We start from the raw sequence: 24,837 nt of genomic DNA on the forward strand, positions 1-24,837 counted from the left end.
ATGCGACTACTTGAATTGAGTGCCAAGAAGTTGTGTTTGGCACTCATTGAATAGGGACGTTTTTATTGTCGCTGACTGTGTATCTAATTTTTGATAGGAGATCGATGGTCTGTTAGCTTAGTTAGTTGTGACCACGCTTAGTTCTGTTGCCGACAATTATTTTTATTTTCAATTTCGTGCAAAGCTCGACTATAATTAATAAATGGTTATAAATATAAAAAAAACTCACAACCTAAAATTATTTACAATTTTATTTGTTCAAACAACACTCGTTATGTACATAAAAAGTATATGTATAAAATGCAAATAGTCTTTTCTATTATAAATTTCGATTTATCGATAATAGTTTCATTATAATTATTCGTGTATACATACAAACACTTTAACTAATATAACTAGGATATTACACCGGCGTGCGTAATTCGTGTCTCTCGACATGATAATATGTCACATTTTTTTACTACTAGGTATCAGTAATACACAGGGTTCGCGCTTGACCATAATCTTACGACATGCAAAATGCATACAATTATCACGAATGAGGTTTAGGAGTGCGATACTCATTACTTATACCAACAGGACTCGTCGTATTTGTAAAAACATCGTATTTTTGTAAACATTTAAATTGGCAATCAACCATAGTACATGAATCTTTAAACCTTTAAATAGAAAACTCTCACGTCTCTCAATACAGTAAATATTTTTTAAATCGGTCAATAATTCTTCTAAAAATCGTTGTACATACATAAAAACAAAAAATGCCCGTAATAGGCATAATTATGTACGTTATTAAAAAAAAAAAACAACTGGATAACATCGTGAAATATAAATACGCGATCACCTTTAGCCGATATTGTAAGCTAGTCCAAGCCAGCATGTTCCATCTAAGACACTATCATCAGTCATCTATATTCAACTATACAAAAGCGAATTATAACTTAAAAATACCCCTTACTGACTCATCATAGGAAATCATTTTGAGCAACCATTTTTTTCGACAAATTTATCTATAACCTCTGCTACTAATTAAGGTCTATTTCGTACTATCGACAATTCGGATACTCAACCTCTGGGCAACTGTAATATAATCGCACTAGCGACTGATGTCGCCGAGAGATTGAGTAGCTGACGACTATACGACAGCAGTGGGCCGATGGCAACTACAATCTCTATAAAACCATGTCCACGACTTATTACCTAGACCATTAAAATAAAACCTCGAGGAATCTACAGAAATACGTTTAATGCTAGCATTTAAAAGATTTAAAGAACTAAGCGTATATGCAGAGGACGCGCAAGATTTTGGTCACCGGTGTGGAGGTAGAAAACCTAGCGCTGTCAGCGCTGCATCGGCCGCTTGTATCAGAGGAGTTCGCCAGCGCCACAGCGCTGTGTCGCGCACGGGCTGCTGGCGGAGCTCCGCGCATGTTTTACTCAGCGCCGTGACGCAGTCGGCGCGATAGTGTTGCAGTCGCGCGTGTTGCGTCTCTATCGCGTACGACGAACACGCTCCGCCCAGACAAGCGAGTGGGAAGTGGTTGTGAAGGGCCAGTACGCGTTCCGTCTCGTGGAAAGCCTTGACGTATTGTCCTGGCTTCGTGAAATTCCGCGTGCGATAGACGTGCTGCAACATGTGAAGATACCGAGGTATCCCTTCTTCCCAAGCGTGCTCATGTTGCAATGAATCGAGGTAGTACAGATTCGAGGCGTGGTAAGACGAGCGGGGTGGCTTCCCTGCTGCTGGCGTGGACAGAGGCAGTATTCGCTTCATTAAGGAACTCCAGTCGTTGTCTTCCAACGGAACTATAACCTCGTCGATGTCTAGCAGCGCTAACCACTTGTACTGATACATATGTCGGTATAAACAGTCGTTGTAAGGAATCAATTCCATTTGTCGCTTGTGAGTCGTTTTTTTCTTGAGATACATGTGCTGCAGACCTGGTAGGTTCGGCTGTCCGCCCGGTAAAGTAATGGGCGTCAGTTCAGTTACACCGAGATCGTTGTAGTAATTCAAAACCTTCGTAATATTCGGATGTATTTGGAGTTCGTAGAAGAAGATCTTGTCAGCTCCCAGAAGACGAATGATTTCGATCCATTCTACAAGTCGCACCGACAGATCCTCGTGGAGAAAGTCGAGGCCTTTTACACAGACGGCGAACTCTTTTTGAACCGCTGGTGGTTTAGGTCGGTCGTAATGTACCCTTAAGTTATTCGTAGCTCTGTCGCAAGGGTCGGAGACGATGGACACCGAAGCGGGAACCAAGTGGCGCACTTCTGCTGGCAGGACGCAAGCTAGCAAGTAAGGTTGGAGAACACCATCTCGGTAGTTACCCCATTTGCTGTTCCAAACGTATTTGTATTCGAGATTTCGTACAACGACAGGCGCTTCGCGTTCTTCAAACCACAGCTGGCAATGAGTCGTGATGGTGGGTTTGATGCGATCATGCACTCCCAGTACTCTGACCGCTGGTCCAATGCGAGAGGAATTCCTCGCGTCAAGGTATGCTCCATAGAAGTGAAAGACGTCAGTTTTCGCACGCAAAGTCTGCCAGTACGTATTATGGAATTCGAGGTCGTAAATAGACGGGAACGGGGCGCAATCTTTCTTCTTGTAGAACTTGTTCTTGTCGTTTTTATGCTTGTGCCAGTACGCGAGGGGGAGAGAAGGGAGTCGGCGTTCCGCGTCAGCTCGAAGCTCGTCTTCGGTGAGGACTCTTGTGTCTGTGGCGGGTTTTGCGGGGTTCTGTGTGGAGGGGAGCGGAGCGGGAGTCGAGGCGGCTTCGGACTGGAGCAGCAGGCGGGCGGGGGGCGCGGGGCGAGTGCGCGGGGGGGCCTGCTGCAGGCGGGGCAGCGCGAGCGCCACCAGCCCCCCCCAGCACACGAGAGCGGCCAGCCAGCGCAGCCGCGCGCGCCCCGAGCCGCTCCAACGCGCGCACCACCCCCGCATGGCCTGGAACAACAAACATACATACTGTTAGCATACAATATACTGTAAAAAACTTCTTTCAATAAGAATTCAAAGGCTTCAAATTAGGGGTAATTTAATAGCTTTAAAACTAAGTAAAGGTTGCACGCAAGTGCTCGATTCTTTATCTGGTCACGGGGAAGACAGTAAGTCAAGACGACGACATCCTCAGTATGCCCTCAGAGAGACATTTCCTTCCCTCTCAATTTAAGATTCTTAGCTTTATCTACTACAAGCTCACGTGAACGAACCGAACCTATTACTCACAAAAAACGTGGCTTTCTAGTGGTGAAAGAATTTTCGAAATCGGTCCAATATATCCAGAGATACCCAACAATCCCATAAACTTTATTAAGATCTATAACTAAATTCTAGTGACTCTGACTCTACTCTACCAGAACATAGGTAAGTACTGTAACTCACATTTTGGCAGGGAAAGCTCTGACTGCCGTACGAAAACAAAGCCACTGCCGCAAATCAGTTCCTTTCATATCAATTAGAGTTTATTTTCATGCTGTCCGAGAGGTGATGAACATAAAAAATCTCAAAAATGTTATACTGGTAGGTACTCATTTCTTTTATAGACAAAACAGTATAGAAGTATAAGAGATTTTTAATGTTTAGAAACAATTCAATTCTTAAGCCTAGTTAAAATAAGACGTAAGAATTTAAATCTTTGTTTTATAATTTCACATCATTGCTTCGTAAAATTGGTGTGTTCCTCATGTCACTCGTGACAAGTTCTTTAATATTTGATGTCTTAGTCTTTTAACCATAGAATATATAAAGCGTTTTATTTTCTCTGTTAACTATGAAGCTTTAGACAGAGAAGTAGAGCAACACACGGAGGAATTTTGAAATCCCAAACAAAGATCTTAAATTTACTCAAGCATAACTCAGGCTGAGTAAAACCGATAAGTTTTATTAGTACCAAATGGGCTAGAGAGGTGGTAAAAAGCTGTAAACAGATCCTTAGATTTTGCTGTGCGTTTTTTAGTTATGGAAACAAATTTTATTAAAATGTGTATTCACTTCTACAATTTATTGACAAATCGATAAATATGAAATCCATAACAGCACCCCATCTGAGCACGGACCTTTTAGAATAAGAAGAGTCACACTTCTCTAAGCTAGTAAGAAGTGTGTATATTGAAACTTTGTGGATATTTCGACTATCCGTGACGTCATAAATCATGGTGTGTAGTGTGTACCATGAGATTATTACGATTAATTCTCAGACAAAAGGGTTCTTTACGTTTCCTGCCACTATTGAGGCAATAGATATCTAACTAGCTGAAACGAAATTCTAGAAATGTCAAGCAATGAAATTCTTAACTTTTCCAATAAATTTTCATTCAAAATTCTTGAGGGGGGATTGATAGTGGAAGACACTCTAGTGCCTCGGAGATTACTTTATGCCGTGGGCCTCGGTCATAATCATTAACATGTGATGGTGTTTGTTATAGAGTCAAAATCACTCTACCCACAACCCGCATTAGAGCAGGTGGTTTTTTTTTTTCTCTACAAGTTAGCTTTAACCCGTCTCCAGCAGATGTCGCACGTTACATAGCCTTCGACTACAATCTCACCCGATGGTAAGTCATGATGCAAGTAAGCGGGCTAACTTGTTAGGAGTAGGATGAAAATCCACACCCCTTTCGGTTTCTACACGACATCGTACCGGAACGCTAAATCGCTTGGCGGTACGTTTTTGCCGGTAGGGTGGTAACTAGTCACGGCCGAAACCTCCCACCAGCCAACATAACTCCATATACCCTCTCCTACAAGGATTTGGTCGTTAAAATAGGCTGATAATAATGAACATAACTTTCGAAACGAAACGAGAGTCGATCACACCGCTTCAAATAATAAAACATGTAACAAGTAAACTTAACTATAACTTTGTACTCGGTATTAGTAAACTGGCAACCAATACTAATTACGTGATCGAAATAACTTGTTCTCCGCAGATACACACATACACAAAAACACACACAAGTGAATCACTGTTAGTCACGAATCGCGGAATACTTTCCTCGAAATGCGGTTATTACCAAATTACTAAGAACTACAATATGGGTAATAATCTACGTGTAACCAATGATAATTTTATACTATAGATTGGTTACATCCCTACGAATTCCCCGCAAAAGTGATCTATAGTGAATAATAGGCTACAACACTGAGCACACACATTTTGTCTTAATTCCGTTATATATTTATGTATACATATATAGTTTTTCCACTTCCTGAACACACAACACGAAATTGTACACGATATTTAAGTATTATGTGTTTAAATAACGATTATTATTGAGCACAACTAACATTCAGTTTACTATAGATTTCCTCTTTTGAACGCCTCATTTTTCATGCGCTAGTAACACATCTATTTAACAGTATTTAATATCATTGCGTGTACCTTTATTACCAAATTACTAAGAACTACAATGTAGGTAATAATAATCTACGTGTAACGTTTGTGGTCGAAATTCGACCAACTGTGAATGTAAATCTATAGGAATTGACTTTTAGTCATAATTATTGTGATTTAATCATTTAATTTGTTAAAGTGTATTGATTTTATTATCAGCATGATTATTTTTTGTAATCAATGACAAGGACTAACCTTGGCTGCGATTTCATGCTAGCCACTCACCATCCAATAAGTTCACGTGCCTGCAGCGCTAACGGTAAAAAACATCGCTTGGCGGTAGAAACACCTAGCCACTCTACCAGCTATATCAATGCCTACTTTCAGATCAATTAAAAATATAAAATCTTCGATTGACCCAAACTGAGAATCAAACCTAAAACCTGCAACCAATGTACATTTATTTTGTCTATTAGAGCATTAATCTTGAATTTATTTATATGAATCGATCAAATAGAGATTAATTATGCTTTAAATATTCTAGAATAGTTGCCTAAAAATCGATTAGCTTTTATTATTTTAAATTGCTTTATAAATATTGATTTCATTGACGAAACAAAAAATAGAGCATACTGCTTGATTACCCAACTATGGTAATTTATTGTTGTTTGATCGTTATTTTTTACGCCGTAGAACATAATCGGTCCTTTCGTAAGTGGGCCGAAGTGCAGAGGGCGGTGAAAACACAGTTTAGCTATCATACAGATCGTTTAATTTTTCATTTCTTGATTAGTCAATAGGCTTGAGTAGTATCTTACGTACGTACGTACGTACTTGAGGAGTATCGTACGTACGTATCTTTTCTACGTACTTACTTATGTGTTGCTACTTATTGCTTACTTATTAACGCTTTAGAAAAACAAACCAACAGACGAGCGACTCACTTGAGAGAATTTCGAGTCACAGAATAAGAAAAAGGGAAAAAAATTGTCGCGATGTCTGAGGTAACATAAATTCAAGAAGTGATCCACTAAAATTCATTTATTTCGTTCAAATCGTCTACGAGTAATAAAAATTTTATCAAAAATACCAGTCTGGTGTATGAATTATTAAATTAGCTTTGAACTGAAATAGCTATTTATGGGAAAATAATGCAAAATGCGCATCTTCCTTGTAAAAAATAATAGACGTGTGATTGCCAGTTATTAATAGTAAGGTGGCCTTTTGTCGAATAGCTCATATGGAACGGTCACGGTCGGCACCTACGCTGTGATCAAAATTATATACTAAACAGCGCATGCCAATTTACGTTAAATGGTTTTAGGAATAGTGGTTAAATTGGCGTGCTGGTTATTAATTTTCGGTGATTTGTTGCTGGTTGTTTGGAATAGCGATTGGGTTGCGCGGCAGCACATTCCGATATTGGTTTGGTTGTATCTGAGAAGTTCTATCATCTGTCTATGAAAGTTAAGTGAGTTAGTTACCAGTATATGATTCTGCGTTATAATATGGATCCTGCTATATCTGGTTTTGTCTGCATAAAGTTCACATAAATTACTTATTTACGAATAAATTATTTACATATTCGTCTTTAGTAATTATATGTATAAGTTCATACGATTTATGTACTTGAAAATGATGCCAGTTCTACGGTAAGCTCGACACCAAGAGATCAACCCCTCCCCTCCCCCCTTCTAGATCTAGTCTATTGTCGTGATTGAGTTGTGATTTTGTTAGGAATGAGTAGCTCCTCGGGTTGCAGGGAGCCGCTGGATGCTGGCGGCTCGAGACCGTTGTGTTTGGAAGTCCATGCAAGAGGCCTATGTCCAGCGGTGGACGTCCATCGGCTGATAATGATGATGATGATGATGAGTAGCTCATTCCTAACAAAATCTTTCCGACTAATTTGAGTGAAACGGGAATATTGGAAATACTAAAAACAAAAACGTTGTTGGTTTTTCTCTGCAGAACCTGGTACCTACTTGTCTTCCAAACATATATAGGCACAAAAAATAATCAAACTTGAACCCAAAAGTGGTTATAAACGAATTTCAATCAGACAATGTACAGATTCTTAGCCGAGAGTTTAGGTATAATCCCTCAGATTAAATCCGTTTTTACTTAGCCACGTACAAAAAGTGCCGAAACCTTGAGCATACCGGTAAACAGTAGGTACATCGCTTACAGCAATCAAAACGATGATCACGCTCGTCGTGATGATCGTGAATCTGTGCTGACTGCTGACGTCACACGTCACTGACACAGACGATGATTAATGACATCATTCAGGGAAGGATATTCCGTATTAAAGCGATTAGCACACAGATGTAAATTCATCATCATTGTAAATACTGTCAACATCCAATTTAGTAATAAGGATCGATAATAGATAATAATCAGCGGCATTTTAACGGCCCATACAGAGTCAGTGCTACTCCCTTATAGGATGCATAATTGAATATTGAATATCCCTATGGCTACGCTCATATCTCTGCGTGATCGAATCATAAATGAAATCCTCAGAAGAGCCATAGTTACCGACATAGCTCAACGAGTCGCAAAGTTGAAGTGGCATAGGTATTTCCTGAAGAGCCGATGGACGTTGGAGTCCCAAGGTACTGGAATAGTGACCCCGCACCAAAAACACTAGGTGCTCATAGTACTTTCGGTCCATACATTTTAAGTTGTTATGTACTTACATAAATCTCTCGTATGTAAGGAATAAGTAGTAGTAATACGCCAGTAAGTAGTACGTAAGTAAAATTTTCATCCACCATAATATGAACATCCCTTCCTCCCCTATAGTCAGGCTCGGTATATTATGGGAGAGAAGGCACGTATGTTGTGCATTTTATCACTAACGATATTGATAATAATTAGGTTATTTTTTTTATTTTACTCTTTACAAGTTAGCCCTTGACTACAATCTCACCTGATGGTATGTGATGATGCAGTCTAAGATAGTAGCGGGCTAACTTGTTAGGATTAGGATGAAAATCCACACCACCTTTGGTTTCTACACGGCATCATACCGGAACGCTAAATCGCTTGGCGGTACGTCTTTGCCGGTAGGGTGGTAACTAGCCACTATAATAGGGTGGTAACAATTAGGTACTCTATAAGTTACTAATATTATAAAGCTGAAGAGTTTGTTTGTTTGTTTGTTTGTTTGTTTGTTTGATTGAACGTGCTAATCTAGGAACTACTGGTCCGAAAATTTCTTTCAGTGTTAGATAGCCCATTTATCGAGGAACGCTATAGGCTATATATTATCCCCTTATTCCTACGGGAACAGGAACCACGCGAGTGAAACCGTGAGCGTCAGCTAGTAAGTTATGTTTTTATATTCAGAACCCATGCTTAGCAACACACCAATAAAAATAATGATTAATTCGCTATGTAGTCATAATATTATATTATGGAAATGCCTCATCCGGTGGGATACGACGGGCGCGGGGTCAATGCACCGCGCACTTGTCATGCGCCATGTGCACGACACGCCATGCACAATGCACATGCACATGCACGCAACCGCATACGGTTTGCATGCAACACGTGCTTTATGTAGTTATACCACTTTTCTTTTTTTATAAAGAGTTCTTCACGAACCCACTAACCTAGCAATGGGGATGATGACTAGGTTTGAATATATTGTTTTTTATGATACATTCGAGTAAATAAGGTCAATGTTAACTAATTTATATATAAAAAGCAAAGATTGTCTGGATATTTGCAAAATAAATGAGATTATAAAATTTCAAAATCTATTAAAAATCTTTTATTGTAATAAGATGAAAATTCATACAGTTTTAGTTTTCTTACATTAAATGTGTCATTTTTTAGTATATGAACTATAAACATAAACGCACAAATAACAAAGATATTAGTAATTTTGTTTGTAGCAACATACAAATCTGACGATCATTACATTGCCTACGACGTCATTAGTTCGTGCCATTTTGTATAGGGCGTTTTTCAGGGAGCGCCGCGGATCTGACCCTTTAAATCCCTGTAGCTCCGAAAGTAATGATCGCAGATACCCTGTTCCTTTTACAAAATTGCTTTACTATTAGCATACTCTTAATTTATATACAATTTAAAAAACTGTCATCATCCCTATTGAATTTGAATATGTGTATCTACTTTATTATTATATTTTTGTAATTACTTAATTAAGGATTAATAATGTTTTATAATGAATAAATAAAATAAAAAATTTCAAAGTCGATTTATAAAGGCGATTGATTCTGACTAAATATTTGTTAAACCGATGAACGATTTATCTGATACTAGCGGACGCGACTTCCTCCGCGTAGAATTTAGTTTTTTACAAATCCCTCGGGAACCATGGATTTTTTCGGGATAAAAAGTTTTCCGGGAGTAAAATCTATTTCCATTCCAAATTTCAATCAAATCAGTTCAGTAGTTGCAGCGTCAAAGAGTAACAAACATCCATTCAAACCTTCGCGTTTATTATATTAGTAGGATAAGCACATTTGTTAGATCTTGGAAGAAATCGAGTATAATTAAACATAAGGAGTCACAAAATCAAAAGGACCAATAAAGACTACTGGAGGAATTTTAATAAAAAAATTTCAACTGATTATCACAGAAGAGAATATGAATATAATATATGAAATAGAAGAATGACGTTAAAACCAAGTTGATAAGTAAGTATATTTGTTATCGGATCCGCCGATGTCTGTAAGATGACTTGGAAGGAAAAACCACCATGGTTCGCTACGTTCATAGTTACGTCCGACTCCTCAACAACTAACTTAAAGCAGTATGGTCATTAATAAATATGTTGTTCCTGGGCCCAAGTACTACTACTTATTGTCAAAGTAGATGTACGCATTTTCATATTACGAAACATTACACCGACGCGTGGATGATTCGAGCAGTTTTCACTTTTGCACGCTAATGCGTATGCCGATATTTGTTTATCTACCACTATAGAAATTCATTATTTGCTGTCCATTCATTAGACTATGCCCACTAAAAGATTATGTTAATTTAAAACCAAAGTCAAATTATCTTTAACCTATACACCGTAAATGGTACGATGTCATTGTCAATTTTTGGCAACCTGGCGCAGTTGGTCAATGGTCATTTTCTACTCGTAGTTTGGGTCATTTTTTTTGGCTCAGGTCCGGTCTGGTGGCAGGCATGGTCAGTGGCTAGTAGATACTACCCTGCCGACAAAGACGTACGAGGCGTTTTAGCGTTCAGGTACGATGCCCCGTACCTACAGATAACTGAGCCTAGACGGTCAGAGGTAGGCCTCTGACGGTATCTAGGCGGTATGACAATCTTAATCTTTACCAAATAATCAATTTTCCATCTTAGATTGCGTCACATAACGTCATGTGAAATCGCAGTTAAGGTACAGAAAACATATGTACAAGTAGTTAAGGGTTAACTTGTCATGTAACAAAAGACAATACTTTTATGTGTTTTTCAAATGTGAATTAAATGATGCAACTGTCGCGAAAATCTCCGAAAATGCTGAACAAACTTGAACTAACTTTCATCACGTAAAACTTGCATTTGATCCAACTGATCTAGCCTTAAATTTCCAAAAGTTTCACTTAACGAAATAACAATTAAAGCAAAATATTATTAATACAGATTTACTTAAACAAAGTCAGCCTTTTTAGTAGATGCCAAATGTTAAACATTTCGCCTGTTGCTGTAACGACAGCGCTGCTTGTCGGTGTGTTGATTTCCGAGAAGCTTAAAACAGCTATCCTGTGTTCCCGAGCTGCGTTTAGCAGAAAACACGTCCGACTGGAGACAGGAGCAAAAAGACGTTCACCGCAGATTCAGTTCACCTTAGCGAGAGTAACACGCTCTCGTTCGAAGTATCGTTTATGAAATCGAATTTGGACAAATAAAAATATCTCTCTCTGTCTTATAAATGCTACCATCCATTTAAGACAACTTGAATAATAAATTTTTAGATTGATATTTTAGTCTTACATTTATTTCTTTTACATTTGGCAGAGTAATCATCATGATCAGCATGTTTTAACAGCCAGGATTTCCTTCTTATTCTTTTAGGAAAGAGGATACGAAACTTAGAACCATCACGCTGGCCCAAGGATTCAAGGACTTGGGATTTGATTCTTGTAATCAGGACCGACGACGGCTAAAAGTGGTATTCTGAAATAACTACAATGCTGTTAAGCTACTCGTAATTTATTCAAACAATTTTTTTTCAGTTAGTTGCATTCCGGCTTAATACGTGTTTGAAAGTCCTTACAACAGTCTAGCTATGGACATCCATCAGCGGAGTATGGTAATGAGTTGTTCCATATAGTAAAAGACGAACAAGTTGACAATTTTGAACAAAACAAATTATTTCCTAAAGTTTCGAATATACACTCCTGATCGAATACCATCCGTTCTACAATCTTCGTCTTTTGTTACTAAAACTCCCATAAAACATAAAGCCATCTTCAACCGCCAGCATGAAGCTGTAAAATTAAGATCTGATCACATAATATACAACTCAAAGACAAGGTACATAAGCTCCACTTTGCTTTGTCGATGACGTCAAAAACGTATTCGATTACGTACAAATTCCATGCTAAGGCATGGCTCTCGGTCGTTTTGTTGCGTTGATGCACCGCAGCCGAACAAGTTTCCGACAAGGAGCTGTAAACGGCAGGAAGGCAGTTTGTTAGTGCACATAAAAGATTTATTACATTTTACTCGAAAACCTCAAGTTATGTAGCTATTTCATTGAAGTCTTTAGTTATATAACGCGTTGTATTGTGTTTTGATCATGTAGTACCTATATGTATTTTGTTTTATGTTATTCTGGGCTCTTCATAACGGCTTCATAGTATATCTTCTTTTAATATTATAAAGCTGAAGAGTTTGTTTGTTTGATTGAACGAGCTAATTTCAGAAACTACCGGTCCGATTTGGAAAATTATTTCAGTGTTAGATAGCCCATTTATTGAGGAAGGCCATAGGCTATATATTATCCCCATATTCATACGGGAACTAAAACCACGCAGGTGATACCAAGCGGCGTCAGCTAGTATCACATAAATACTTAATGTAAGCCGTAATATAATAAGAAGTAATTAAAATTCAAAGTATTAAAAAAAATGGACTGTTAAATATTCTTTTTTTTTAATTTCGCAAGTTTGTAGCAATATTCAACAAAGTTATTTTCTACAACTAAGTAAAGTTGTGGTTATCAAAGAAATAAACAAAATACTCTCTACATTTTCATTGTTAGCATTATACCCATAGCAATCATTATAGGAAGTGGAACATCAGTTCCGGTGATTAATTCATCTCAATTCATACAAAAAAATTACGTCTTGGCATCATCTATACTATCTGTACTAATATTATAAATGCGATGGTAAATCTGTCTGCCACCTTTTCACGGCTAAACCATTAAACCGATTTGGATGAAATTTGGTATAGAAATATATTGGAAAATAAAGCAGAACATAGGCTACTTTGTATCCCGGAAAAATCCTAGAAATCACGTAAACGGAGTCGCAGGCGCGCGCTGGAATAACAAGAAAATCAATATAATAATTTTATGCAGTCAAAAATTACGTACGAAACAATGCATCAGTTAAATTTTGGTGGACGTAATGGAATGATATCAACAAAAAAATACCCACATGTTATTGTTAACCTCATTTGGAAGTCAGTTGAAAAATATAAACACTGCTGACGAACAAACCAAAAAACTTGCCAAAACTGCAACCTACTTAGTCTGTCGATTTGCATAATAATGCAATGTTACGCAAATATTTGGACACGCGCTCGAAATAAAACATACCTACCTACTAACATAATACCTACGTATTATAAACAAAAAAATCTTAGCGTAGAACCACACTAATTGATTATGAAACACGGCTAAAACTCACGTGATATTACGTCGGAGTATGCCCGACTAGTTTAGAACCCATACGGGGCCCTTAGTCATGAGCTGGTTCTTGCATCGCGGCACGATCCAAACTGATATCACGTGAGTTTTAGCCGTGTTTCATAATCAATTAATATGAATAACACTCACGATAGTTTAAATTCTAAAATAGAACCACACTGTTTACTGTATAAGAACTACTAAATATCATGTACATACGAATAAATTACATTTCAACGTAAGTTTGCTTTTAGAATTATACATATACAATTAAATACAATAATATTTAAATTACTAGTAACTAAGCTAACCTAAACTTATTATAAAAATAATAATTAGGCGTCGTAGAATTCATCCGAATCGATGATCATTGGTAAAGTGCCCAGAATACTGGCAGTATAGCCACGTTGTATGGCAATACTGATTCTCTGAGTATAATAATAAGTAGTATAAAATATTTAATTTACTTACGAATGATTAGTCACTTTATTTAGCATTAAATATTATTTATGATAGTACTAGTATTCTCTTCGGCCAATCTCAATTGCTTACTTGTCATTGTGAGTGAGTATCATTCAAACAATATTTCACATTATTGATAACATCTTTAGACTGTTATAAAATTGTAACAGATTCTATAGTTTAAAAATCAAATATAAAGAAAATAGAAATGTTAGAGACTATAAAAAAAATTTATTTATTAGAGACGGATATGGATATGGTAGATATAGAGTAATTTTACAAACGGTGATAAATTTACCGTTACAAATTAGTTTCAAGCTACCTTCCCGAGTCAAAATTAATCACCTTTCATTAACTTCTATAAAGTTCAAAGACTTAGCACACACGATATCTTATTTAAATTGCTGTTACTATAAAAGAATCCTAAGAAACGAAAATAGTCTTAGGTGACGCATACGCAGAGCGAAAGATACATCTTATAGGAGCTAGGGATCAAGTAGACAAGTAAAGCTGGGAGATTAAAGTCTTAATTAAATCCTCTGGCGACAGTCCAAGAGGTTTGGAAGTCCATTCGAGTGACAGACTCTAATGTGCAGAAATAAGAATGGTAAGATGGTGAGTTTAAGCGTGCTTGTAATGTTTTAAGCATCAATCAATTGTCAGGTTGTTATGTTGGATGATAGAGATATAGGTCCTTCCTTGTTTATCATATCAAATATAAGACATTTAATTTTTGATAAAAGAGTGTCCGTAGACAATAGTAAACTTGGAAAATACTTCTTGGCCTTTATAACAAAACAATCAAATCATTCTCAATCAATCAAAATAATCAACAACTCACTGATTCCTAGATAAAAAAATCTTGAAAAACATAAAAGACAATATCTATAAAACACTTGGCATCCAGGGGTTCCAGAAATTATTCAGATTTTAAATTTTGTTACTATTAAAAAATGTGAATATGTTATACTCGTATGGCTTCTAGTATCCGTAACATGCCTTTCGGGTTTGTGGAGAATCATTAACAAATAGATCAAAGATACAAATATTTTGAACACAAACATTAACAAATTTTAAGGGAATTGTATCTATACATCAGAATAGTTTCTTCAACGTAACGTGTGTACATTTTTAACCGACTTCCAAAAAGGAGGAGGTTCTACGTTCGGCTGTATGTATGTTTTTTTTTTTTTTTTTTTTTTTTTTTATGTATGTCCAGCGATAATTCCGTCATTTGTGGACCGATTTTGAAAATTCTTTTTTTGTTTTGAAGGGTTTGATTCCAGGGTGGTCCCATTTTTTTCATGTCAGGATCTGATGATGGCATCTTGAAGAAATCGAGGGGAACTTTCGAAAATCGTACAGACGGCTAGTGCGTTTGTTAGTATTTCCATAAGGTATTTTAAACCACTACAATTTTATGAAGGTCTGGAGTTGGTCTGATGATGGAGCCGATACACAGACGATGGAACTCGTCAACGATTTACAGCAGGTACCTTTTGTTTGGGCTTAATTTATTTGTATTGATGAGAACTTTCCACCTAGATGGGTTGTGACTGTATTAAGGGTCTGATGATGAAGACGAAGGACAGTGAAGAGAACTCCTCGACGGTTCACAGTAGCCAGTAGCTACCTTGTGTTTGGACTTGATAAATTTGTATTGATGAGAACTTTCCACCTAGATGAGTTGTGACTGTATTAGGGGTCTGGTGATGAAGACGAAGGATAGTTAAGGGAACTCCTCGACGGTTCACAGTAGCTACCTTGTGTTTTGATTTGATAATTTTGTATTAATGAGAACTTTCCACCTGGATAGGTTGTGACTGTATTAGAGGTCTGGTGATGAAGATGAAGGAGAGCTAAGGGAACTCCTCGACGGTTCACAGTAGCTACCTTGTGTTTGGACTTGATAAATTTTATATTGATGAGAACTTTCCACCCATATGTGACTGCATAGGGGGTCTGGTGATGAAGACGGAGGACAGTCACCTTTCACGTTTTTCTGAATATTATTACGTGTGGATAAAGGGGAGTGAAATTTTGTATATGAGTTAAGGTAGTATTTTTAAAATTGGGATTGTAGGACTTAGATACTTATCATAAGAAAATAACGTTTCAACTAATTGCTCATTATTTTTTGTTCACACTCAGTAGGTGTGCTAACACTAAAAATTAAAAAATAAAAATTTTAATAAAAAAAATTCAACCGACTTCCAACTCAAAAATTAACCTAAACTAAAAAGCAAAAAATAACATCTTACCTATGTGCTACCTTCTGATCACTTTGAAGGCGGTGCCAATCCAGTGTCATGTTTTAATTAAAGCCGTTTCTGAAAGAACCACACACAACAAACAAACACACCAAATTACACACCAATTGTGTAATTTAAACGGCTTGAATTAAAACATCACTGGCTTGGCACCGCCTTCAAACTGATCAGAAGGTAGCACATAGGTAAGATGTTATTTTTTGCTTTTTAGTTTAGGTTAATTTTTGAGTTGGAAGTCGGTTGAATTTTTTTATTAAAATTTTTACTTTCCAAGATTTGGTGCGTTTCTTTAATGTAAGTGTATTTGAGTACAATATCCGATTCTGTTATTTTAAGGTGCATATTTATGTCTCTTCATGATCCTGTCATCGAACTCCGCGGGTTATCATCGTTACGTTTCAATTACCCATCAGATATGTATCGCGTAAACACTAAACAGTGCTAATTTGCAAACAAAAGCACACGTCGTTTCGTGAGGGCAGCGCTGCGCGACGCACGACGTGAAACACATGCGCATCATACGGAAAATGTTCATCTTATGAAAGTTAATTTGCAGAACAGTAACTAATAAACAACATCTAGATACAATAGACACGATACTTATTGTTATTGTAGTCTATTTTACGAAAGAAGCGAGTATTGAAAAAAAGGAAATGATATTAAAAAGATTATTAAGTAAGATAAAAATTAAGAACAACAAAAACGACAAGATAATAATATACTAGAAATAGTATATTATTAACTGAAATACAATAAAAAAGTAAATACTTATTTTTGTTTAATTTCGACAAACCAATAATAGAGAAACTTTATTTAAATTATAACGATAAATCCCTCTTTAATTTTATGTATTTTTTCTGTGCAATTAAAAAGTGTCAGGTAAATTAAAACCCGATGTTAATGTGAGATATCTAACTTCTGCATGGACCAGAGATGTAGAAGTTACAACTGGAAAATACAACAATACTATTTTAAGATAATAATGGACGCATTAATATCGTAAAATAGTATTTACAATGGGGATGATGACTAGGTTTGAATATATTGATTTTTATGATACATTCGGGTAAATAAGGTCAATGTTAACTAATTTATTCATAAAAAGCAAAGATTGCCTGGATATTTGCAAAATTAATAAGATTATAAAATTTCAAAATCTGTAAACATTTTTTTATCGTAATTAGATGATAATTCGTACAGTTTTAGCTTCCTTACATTAAATGTGACACTTTTCAATAAATGAAATATGAACATAAACGCACAAATAACAAAGATATTAGTGATTTTGTTTGAACGCCCATACAAACCTAACGATCAGCGAGCCAACGACGTCACTAAATCGTGCCATTTTGTATGGAGTGTTTTTCAGGGATCCGCGGCATCGCCGCAAATCTGACCCTTTAAATCCCTGTAGCTCCGAAAGTAATGATCGCAGATACCCTGTTACTTTTACAAAATTGCTTTGCTATTAGTATACTCTTAAATTACATACAATTTAAAAAACTGTCATCATCCCTATTGGAGTCCTTATTCCACTTTATTTTGAATGTATGCGGCCTGGGTAGTTTGCATATTTTGGTATCCGTTGTCATTTACTACCCTTGGCTACTTTTACTTGGCTGCCCTTACATAGACACTCATATTAAATCAATAATAAAAATTGACATAATTTGTCGAAGATTATCATCCGTTACTAATAAAAACATTACAAATGATGATGTGATATATTGCGTATGTAATGTAAGATAGCGGAAACCTAAACTCCGAACTGTGCCAGCTGTGAAGTGGCAACAAATCAGAATGCTTTCTACAAACTGTAGTGGTTGAGAACTTGTTTCAAAGCGGCGTGGGCAGACACTCGGTCGCAGATACACAGTGCCATAATGCATTCACACAATACGATTTTCATAACATCACAGAATACATAATAGTGTATACTATTTTAGTAAATATACACTCCGATAACATAGTTATAGAAATCTAAGATATCACTAGTGAGACTAATAAAGATATTGATAAAGATACCTTTATTTTTAATATCGAAAACTTGGTACAAGCCACTTCAGTCTGAATTTAAGTACGTAAAAGTGGATGTGACAAATACTTCAAAATTCCACAAAATACAATCAGATGCCAATGACCCTACCTAGGTTCGGCGGATTAATTAATGCGTCTAGAAGAATCACATTCGCATTATAGCAATTAACTACAACCTGAGACTAGTGTACTCATTGTCAGACAAATCAATATAGGCAACTATACCTAAGCAGTTAGCCGGAAAACACTAATAAATTAAGTCTAACGGTACCCGAAGTGTTGTGGTCATCTAACTAGCTAGCCGAGGATACTATTTAGAACATTTAATTAAGCCTTGTTAGACAGTCTGGTCGCAACTGTCGACAGGTGTAAATCAGGCCTAACGGTCTTGAATGTTTGATGCCTGAGGCGCACATCGACAGTTACTTTGAGATTAGAAACGTACTCGTAAGCTCGCGCCATTATCGAGAGATTTATGTAGTGTCCGACACAATCTATATGAATCAACAGACTGTTTTAAAGTCTGTTTCATGTATGGTCGAACGCATGGCTAACGGCATAGAGCTAGTAGAGCTAGTAGATAGTTGCTGAAAGTTGGTCAACCCATGCTTCTACCATAGTAAGTTTGAACTTTGGGAGGTTCAAGGGTCTAGACTCTCAAGTATAAGGCGTAATTTGTTATTTTTTTCCCCGGCATAAAATGAGAAATCAAGCCTCCAGTCGCTGGTCATTTAGCTTCATTGTGATCCTTAAAAAAACAATGTTAGTATTTAAACTTCAATAGTCTGTAGCGACAAAATGTCATAAAGCTAAGTACCTAACGACTGAGGACTTGATTTATCATGATATCCTACAGAAAAATTACGTTTTATACTTGGACAATTGAGGACCAGCCATTCATAAACAGAAACAGCATAGGATAAAGGATCGAGGAGACTCTGAAGATAATTGAGATCTGTGAAGATGAATTGTATGATTCAGATGATTGATGGATGGAAATTGTGCAATGATGTAGGTAAGACGGGAAATCTTAGCGACGGTATCAACAAGATACCTATGTAATGGACGGTAATCGGTTAAGGAATATAGATTTTTCTCGGTAATTCTGACGAGATTTCCACAGTAAATTAAAAATGCGTCATCTATGAAGTATGAATAGTAGAAAATTAGAGGCTCGCAGTAAAATTTTAGGTTTGGATTTACAGTTTTGCAGGCAGGATTGACTTATATTACTTAAAATTGAATTCTTTATTTTCTATTAAGAACTTAAAATCCACATTAAAGTATTCAAGGATATCATCTTTGCATATTGATGATGAGAGAAGATTTTTATTTATATTTACAATCATTGTCGACAAATTTATTACTAACTCGAATCATTAAAAGCCTAGACATTCTTATGCAAAATTATATTTTAATGCAAATATTTTTAATTAATCGATAAATAAACATTGTGAATATCCTTCACCCGTGTTTATGATTATTTTTATTGAATTGAGCCATTAATTTGTTAACATTAATTTGCTTTTAAAATTTGCACGAATTCAACGATTATTTACAATAGTTTCGAATTTCGTCGCCTTTTAAAATATTTCTCAAACTTAGCTATAATATTATTAAGTAATCTTATACATATATATTTTATGAAAGTAGAAGAATCTTATGCAAACTGATGTAGCTTCCATAGAAACAACTCTTTATGATAAACTACATTTATGGTTATTATCTACAGCAGATGGAACAAATAACATAATACAAGAAACTGTACTTTCTTTCATATATATATAACTTTGAGTAAATCGACCGCATCTAGATACATACAGTTAACGTATTTTATAGTAAGTATCATATAGTAAGTAGTATTAAACAATAGATATATTAGAATACATAAAGAAATATAAAATATAATATGAAAGAAAGTCCGATTATGAATTATGATAAAATAATATAATTGTGAAATAATAGCTAAAAAAAGAAGGATTTTAAAACGTCAAAGATTTTTAAGAAGATATTAAAAAGATATATTAAGTGAAGATGGAAGAAACGAATAGAAAAGAATGATATATTACCCCACTTAAGCAGGACGAGAACAAGGAGATGATGATGCGAATAATTAATATAAAGAGAATATACGAATCCTTGAATATATTTATAAACAAACTCGAAGAAACAAGTATTCTGTCCCCCATTTGGTAGGGCTAGCTCACACTTTCTTTAGTCACGTAATAAAACGGTGAACAGACGAATAAGGTGTTAGATGAATGCACCAGGAAGAAAACTATCAGAAAGGAAAGGAGACGTAGTAAGTGTGCCAGTGAAGTGTAATATAACGATGTCAACCAAAAAACTCAGAATACGAGTAATTTGTTGATGCAAAAACTCAACGCTGCCTCTTGACTTGATCGGACGATGTCAGACATCGCCAGACAGTAGGTAATTATGTTAGTTTTTTGCGCGGGCGCGTGTTTGTATGACCATTGTCCGTCAGGCTGCCGAATTGTCGTGGACTGGCCGAGCAACTGTACCGTTATAGCGAGCGTTATTTATTAGGCCAACTGTAGTCGTCCAATTTAAATTAAGCTCTTTCAGCAGAATCTGATTGATGGAAATCTGTTTTGATACAATCTAGGACGAATTCTGTTTCTTTCTTTTTTGCTAATTGATCCAACGATTTAAGTGTTGTCAACAATTTAACAAACATTCAAAGGATATTAATTTACTGAACAAAAAACAGTACTCATGTGACCTGATAGTCATTTAGACCAAGAATTAAATGTGACTTACAATAGCTTGGTAATATCTAAAAGACTAGTTACTTGGGTCTTGTTATTTAATTTATCAAAGCGTATTACGAAGAATGACGTGTATTCGAGACTATAACATTGCAGCTATCTATGATGTGAACAATTTTTGTTAAGTTACTATTAAAGAATTACTTAAATGTCATTTTGAAGACACATTCTGTTAATGTCAGTGCCGTGCACAAAATTTTTAAGTAGTTTATTATGAAATGTATATAAGTGTGCATTTTACGAACAAATTAACAAAATGGAAAATTCTTTCTGTTATACAGTTTCATAATAAGTCCTTATAGTTATTCACATCATAGAAAGGCACTGGTGCGTCTCTATTTGTAAATCATTATGAAAATATAACAAATCACCATTCAATTTCACATAACCATTTCCTCATTTCAAAGTTTACCGATCTATAGTACCCCTTGGAGCCACACATAGAGTCGGCAGTAAAAGTTCCGGTGTTGGAGTCATTGCCACGTGACCTTTTGTACTCTCTAACCTGTTCCGCAAGCTCACCCTTCGAGGAATTTCATTATTAGGTACTTCAGGCCTTGTTGCTTCTATATTTGCTTGTATTGGTAATTCAAAATTAACATAGTAGAAAAGTTAGTCATTGAGTAATTTTACAGAAAACACATTACCTACTAAGTACTTAGTACGTGATTTAGATCTATGACGTCAGTGTTAAAAGAGTGTTACAAGTTTGTCTATGTGTGTCTGTCTGTCTGTCGCATCATAGCTTGTAATCTAAACGAATAGATCGATTATAATCCGTTTTTTTGTTTGGTTATAAGCTTAAGTAATTGAGATGATTTTAGGCTACTTGAAGATCCGATAAACTTAACACAAGATATTGACGTTATTCTAATAGGTATTATTTACAGAGATTCTGATATTGTTAAAATAAAATTTACAACTATCGAGGGCTTTTCGTAAATTTCTAATTATAAATTCTACTTTTACATTATCAACGTCTGTTTGTAATGCTTCAGCAATCCAGAAAACATGAGCAAAATCAGTGAAAAATCTTAAAGATAATAAATACTCCACTGCAATTCATCCGAAGTTAAAGTAACTTCCAAACATCAATATCAATTTTGACATTCTGTTATTTAACATACTAGTGATACTAGTAGCATTGTTTAAAGATAGATCTAGTCTCTGTATTAACTCAATTAACCGTGTATGGGATTCTGTTAGTGTAACAATAATGTAATTTTCAAGTGAGCGAACTAACCAGATGTGGGGCTGATTGCTTCCACGCATCTTTGTCATTAAGATATCCATCTATTGTATAACTGCTCGACGCCTTCATTAGGCCAGAAACGAGGTCAATCGCAGCCAACTTTAGCACAAAAGAAAACAAAACTCGAGCAGCCTCGGAACATACACTTATATTATGAAAGGAACGTGGACGTCTAAGAAGCTATTACTATAAATTAGGGTAATTTACTTTAAATAGAACTAAAAGTAACAGTTTTGTGCGTTTACTTACACGATGTTATAGAACACTAGCAAACGCCGCGCGGTTTCACCGGCGTGGTTCCAGTTCCCGTCAATAATACGGAGATAAAATATAGCCTATAACTAAAAATGGCTATGTAGGTAGTCTGTACGCCGTAGAAGTAGGTGCGAGAGGATTACCAGCAAAATCTCTCTATAAGTTACTTAAAGACCTTGGCCTCTCTAGAAGTGCAGCTAGGTCTATATTAGAACGAGTATCCAAAGCTGGATCTTACCAAACTAATTACTCTAATAGGATCTTACCAAACTTAGATAGGCAGTGTTGATCGATCGAGGAATTCCTTAACCCTACATCCAGTTCTCACAAGTCCTGGACTTTGCTTGGTTTGCAATGCAAACATCAAACAATTAAGTCTAGATATAGATTCCCTCTTTATAATATTAGTATAGATATAGAATGACAGCTAGCGATTGCGATGGCTATTCCAGACTCTAAGTAAAAAACAAAATAAGCAAATGATAATTTAAAAAGATAAACTGTTTAACTAAAATAATTTATTAACTAGGATTGTACCTACTCGTATTTACAAACAAGGCAAGTGTATCTATTTAATTTAAACGTCTGCTTTTTAAGAACATATTCATAAAGTTATATAGGCATAGCAACTTTGCCTACTACGCGGTAACCATGGATGTGTTAATCTAGAAAAAAATCAATTTCCATTAAAAACTTCAGCCAAATCGCTTTAGTAGATTCAGCGCGAGGGAGGAACAACATATTTATACACTTCCGAGTGAAACTGTTTTTCACACGGGAACCATGACTGTTCTGGGATGAAAAGCAGCCTATGAGTTAAGCCTGAGTTCTTATCAATTCCAGTTTCAGCCAAATCGGTTCAAAAGATACTGTGATATTTACTGTGGTTACGGCGCGATAAACTAACAAACATACACTACTTACACACAAACTTTCACTTTTTAACCGACTTCCAAAAAGGAGGAGGTTCTACGTTCGGCTGTATGTATGTTAAAATCTTATATTAATACCTACTGTACTGTTTTACTGTGTCATTTGGGTCAGAATTTAAGTAGATAATGATGAACGGCGTAGCATGATAATAATTGAAATATATTTTTTATGTTATCCAGTTGTATGATTTTACCCAAAGGTTATCAATACATAGTTATACTTACGACTTTTCTCTAATTGATGTTTTAATCTATAGTAATATTTTAAACCTGAAGAGTTTGTTTGTTTGTTTAAACGCGTTAATCTCAGCAACTACTGGCACAGAAAACATAAGTTGATTTGAAAAACTCTTTCAGTATTAGATATTTATCGAGGAAGGCTATATATTATCCACGTATTTCTACGGGAACGGGAACCACTGGGAGAAACCAATATAAAAGCTTTGTTCACTGGTTTTCTAATTGATTATGGCTTGGTTGGATTTTGTTTGGAAGCTACACATTGTTCTTCAATATTTCATGATTAATTTTATCATTAACGGATCAATATCGCCTTGTTAATGCACTAACAGTGAATTTCATAGACGTAGTACTGGATGATCTCCTGGGGCACCCCCAAGAGATCATTCAGCCGCTGAGTGTCGAATTTAGCCTCCATTTGTTTGTGTTGACACTCGGGTGTCAAATTAGCGGGTGACTGATCCCCTGGGGGTGCCCCTATGACGTCTATGAATTCCACTGTAAAACACTTTATACTTTGTGCGTTACGTAATAAAATACTATGTATTTTAAAGGCCTATTTACCAAAAACAAAGTAATTAATATTTTGTTGTGTTAAGTTGTTAAAGTTCACATAGTAATAACGCCAAGGGGAACCTCTTTCAAGCTGTAATGTGACCGCAAGCCTTTGTCTCAACATCACATGTCTACAACATGTTAAGTGACACATATGCGAAGTTCGAAGAATCACGCAATGTGGCGCGAAACTTGTGTTTCTCAACACAACTTGATTTATGATACAAGATTGAACAGCAAATAAAATGACACTATTGTCATGTTCGTTCGTTGACAACCCATATTAGACTCACTGCTGAGCTCGAGCCTCCTCTCAGAATGAGAGGGGTTAGGCCTTAGTCCACCACGCTGGCCCAATGCGGATTGGCAGACTTCACACATGCAGAGAATTAAGAAAAATCTCAAGTATGCAGGTATGTTTTGCGTTGTCAGGTACCTAATTGGTATGGTACCTAATCGTCCGTCGGCGGTCGCCGTGTAAGGAAGTCGTGTGACTGCGTTATCGACAAGTAATAATTGTTAAAAGTGAAGTTCAAAACAATAATACCAAGCAAGATAAACTGTACCTAATGTAAAATTACTTTCAATGTGTTTGTCCCCTAATACAAACGTATTTCAAAAGTTTTGTCTCTGATTACCAGCATGGATTTTTGCCTGGCCGGTCAACTACCACAAACTTAGTTAGTTTCCATTCTACTTTATCAGAAGCTATAGACTCTCAAAAACAAGTAGACACCATTTATACAGATTTTAAAAAGGCATTCGATAAAGTACCTCATGCTCTTCTAGTTGAAAAA

General features: G+C 36.1%; 1 protein-coding gene across 2 annotated transcripts in view; it reads right to left on the bottom strand.

The window, feature by feature from the left end:
* Positions 1-233: 233 nt before the first annotated feature.
* Positions 234-24,837, bottom strand: part of LOC112045889 (uncharacterized) — a 72,893-nt gene continuing 48,289 nt past the window's right edge. For both annotated transcript variants that reach the window (XM_024082272.2, XM_052883190.1), the window contains one exon: positions 234-2,950. In XM_024082272.2, the coding sequence (XP_023938040.2) occupies positions 1,307-2,947 (1,641 nt within the window). In that variant the 5' untranslated portion in view covers positions 2,948-2,950 and the 3' untranslated portion in view covers positions 234-1,306. The remainder of the gene's footprint in view (positions 2,951-24,837) is intronic.

The sequence above is a fragment of the Bicyclus anynana genome, chromosome 8 (genome assembly GCF_947172395.1).
Source record: "Bicyclus anynana chromosome 8, ilBicAnyn1.1, whole genome shotgun sequence".
NCBI classification, from domain to species: Eukaryota; Metazoa; Arthropoda; class Insecta; order Lepidoptera; family Nymphalidae; genus Bicyclus; species Bicyclus anynana.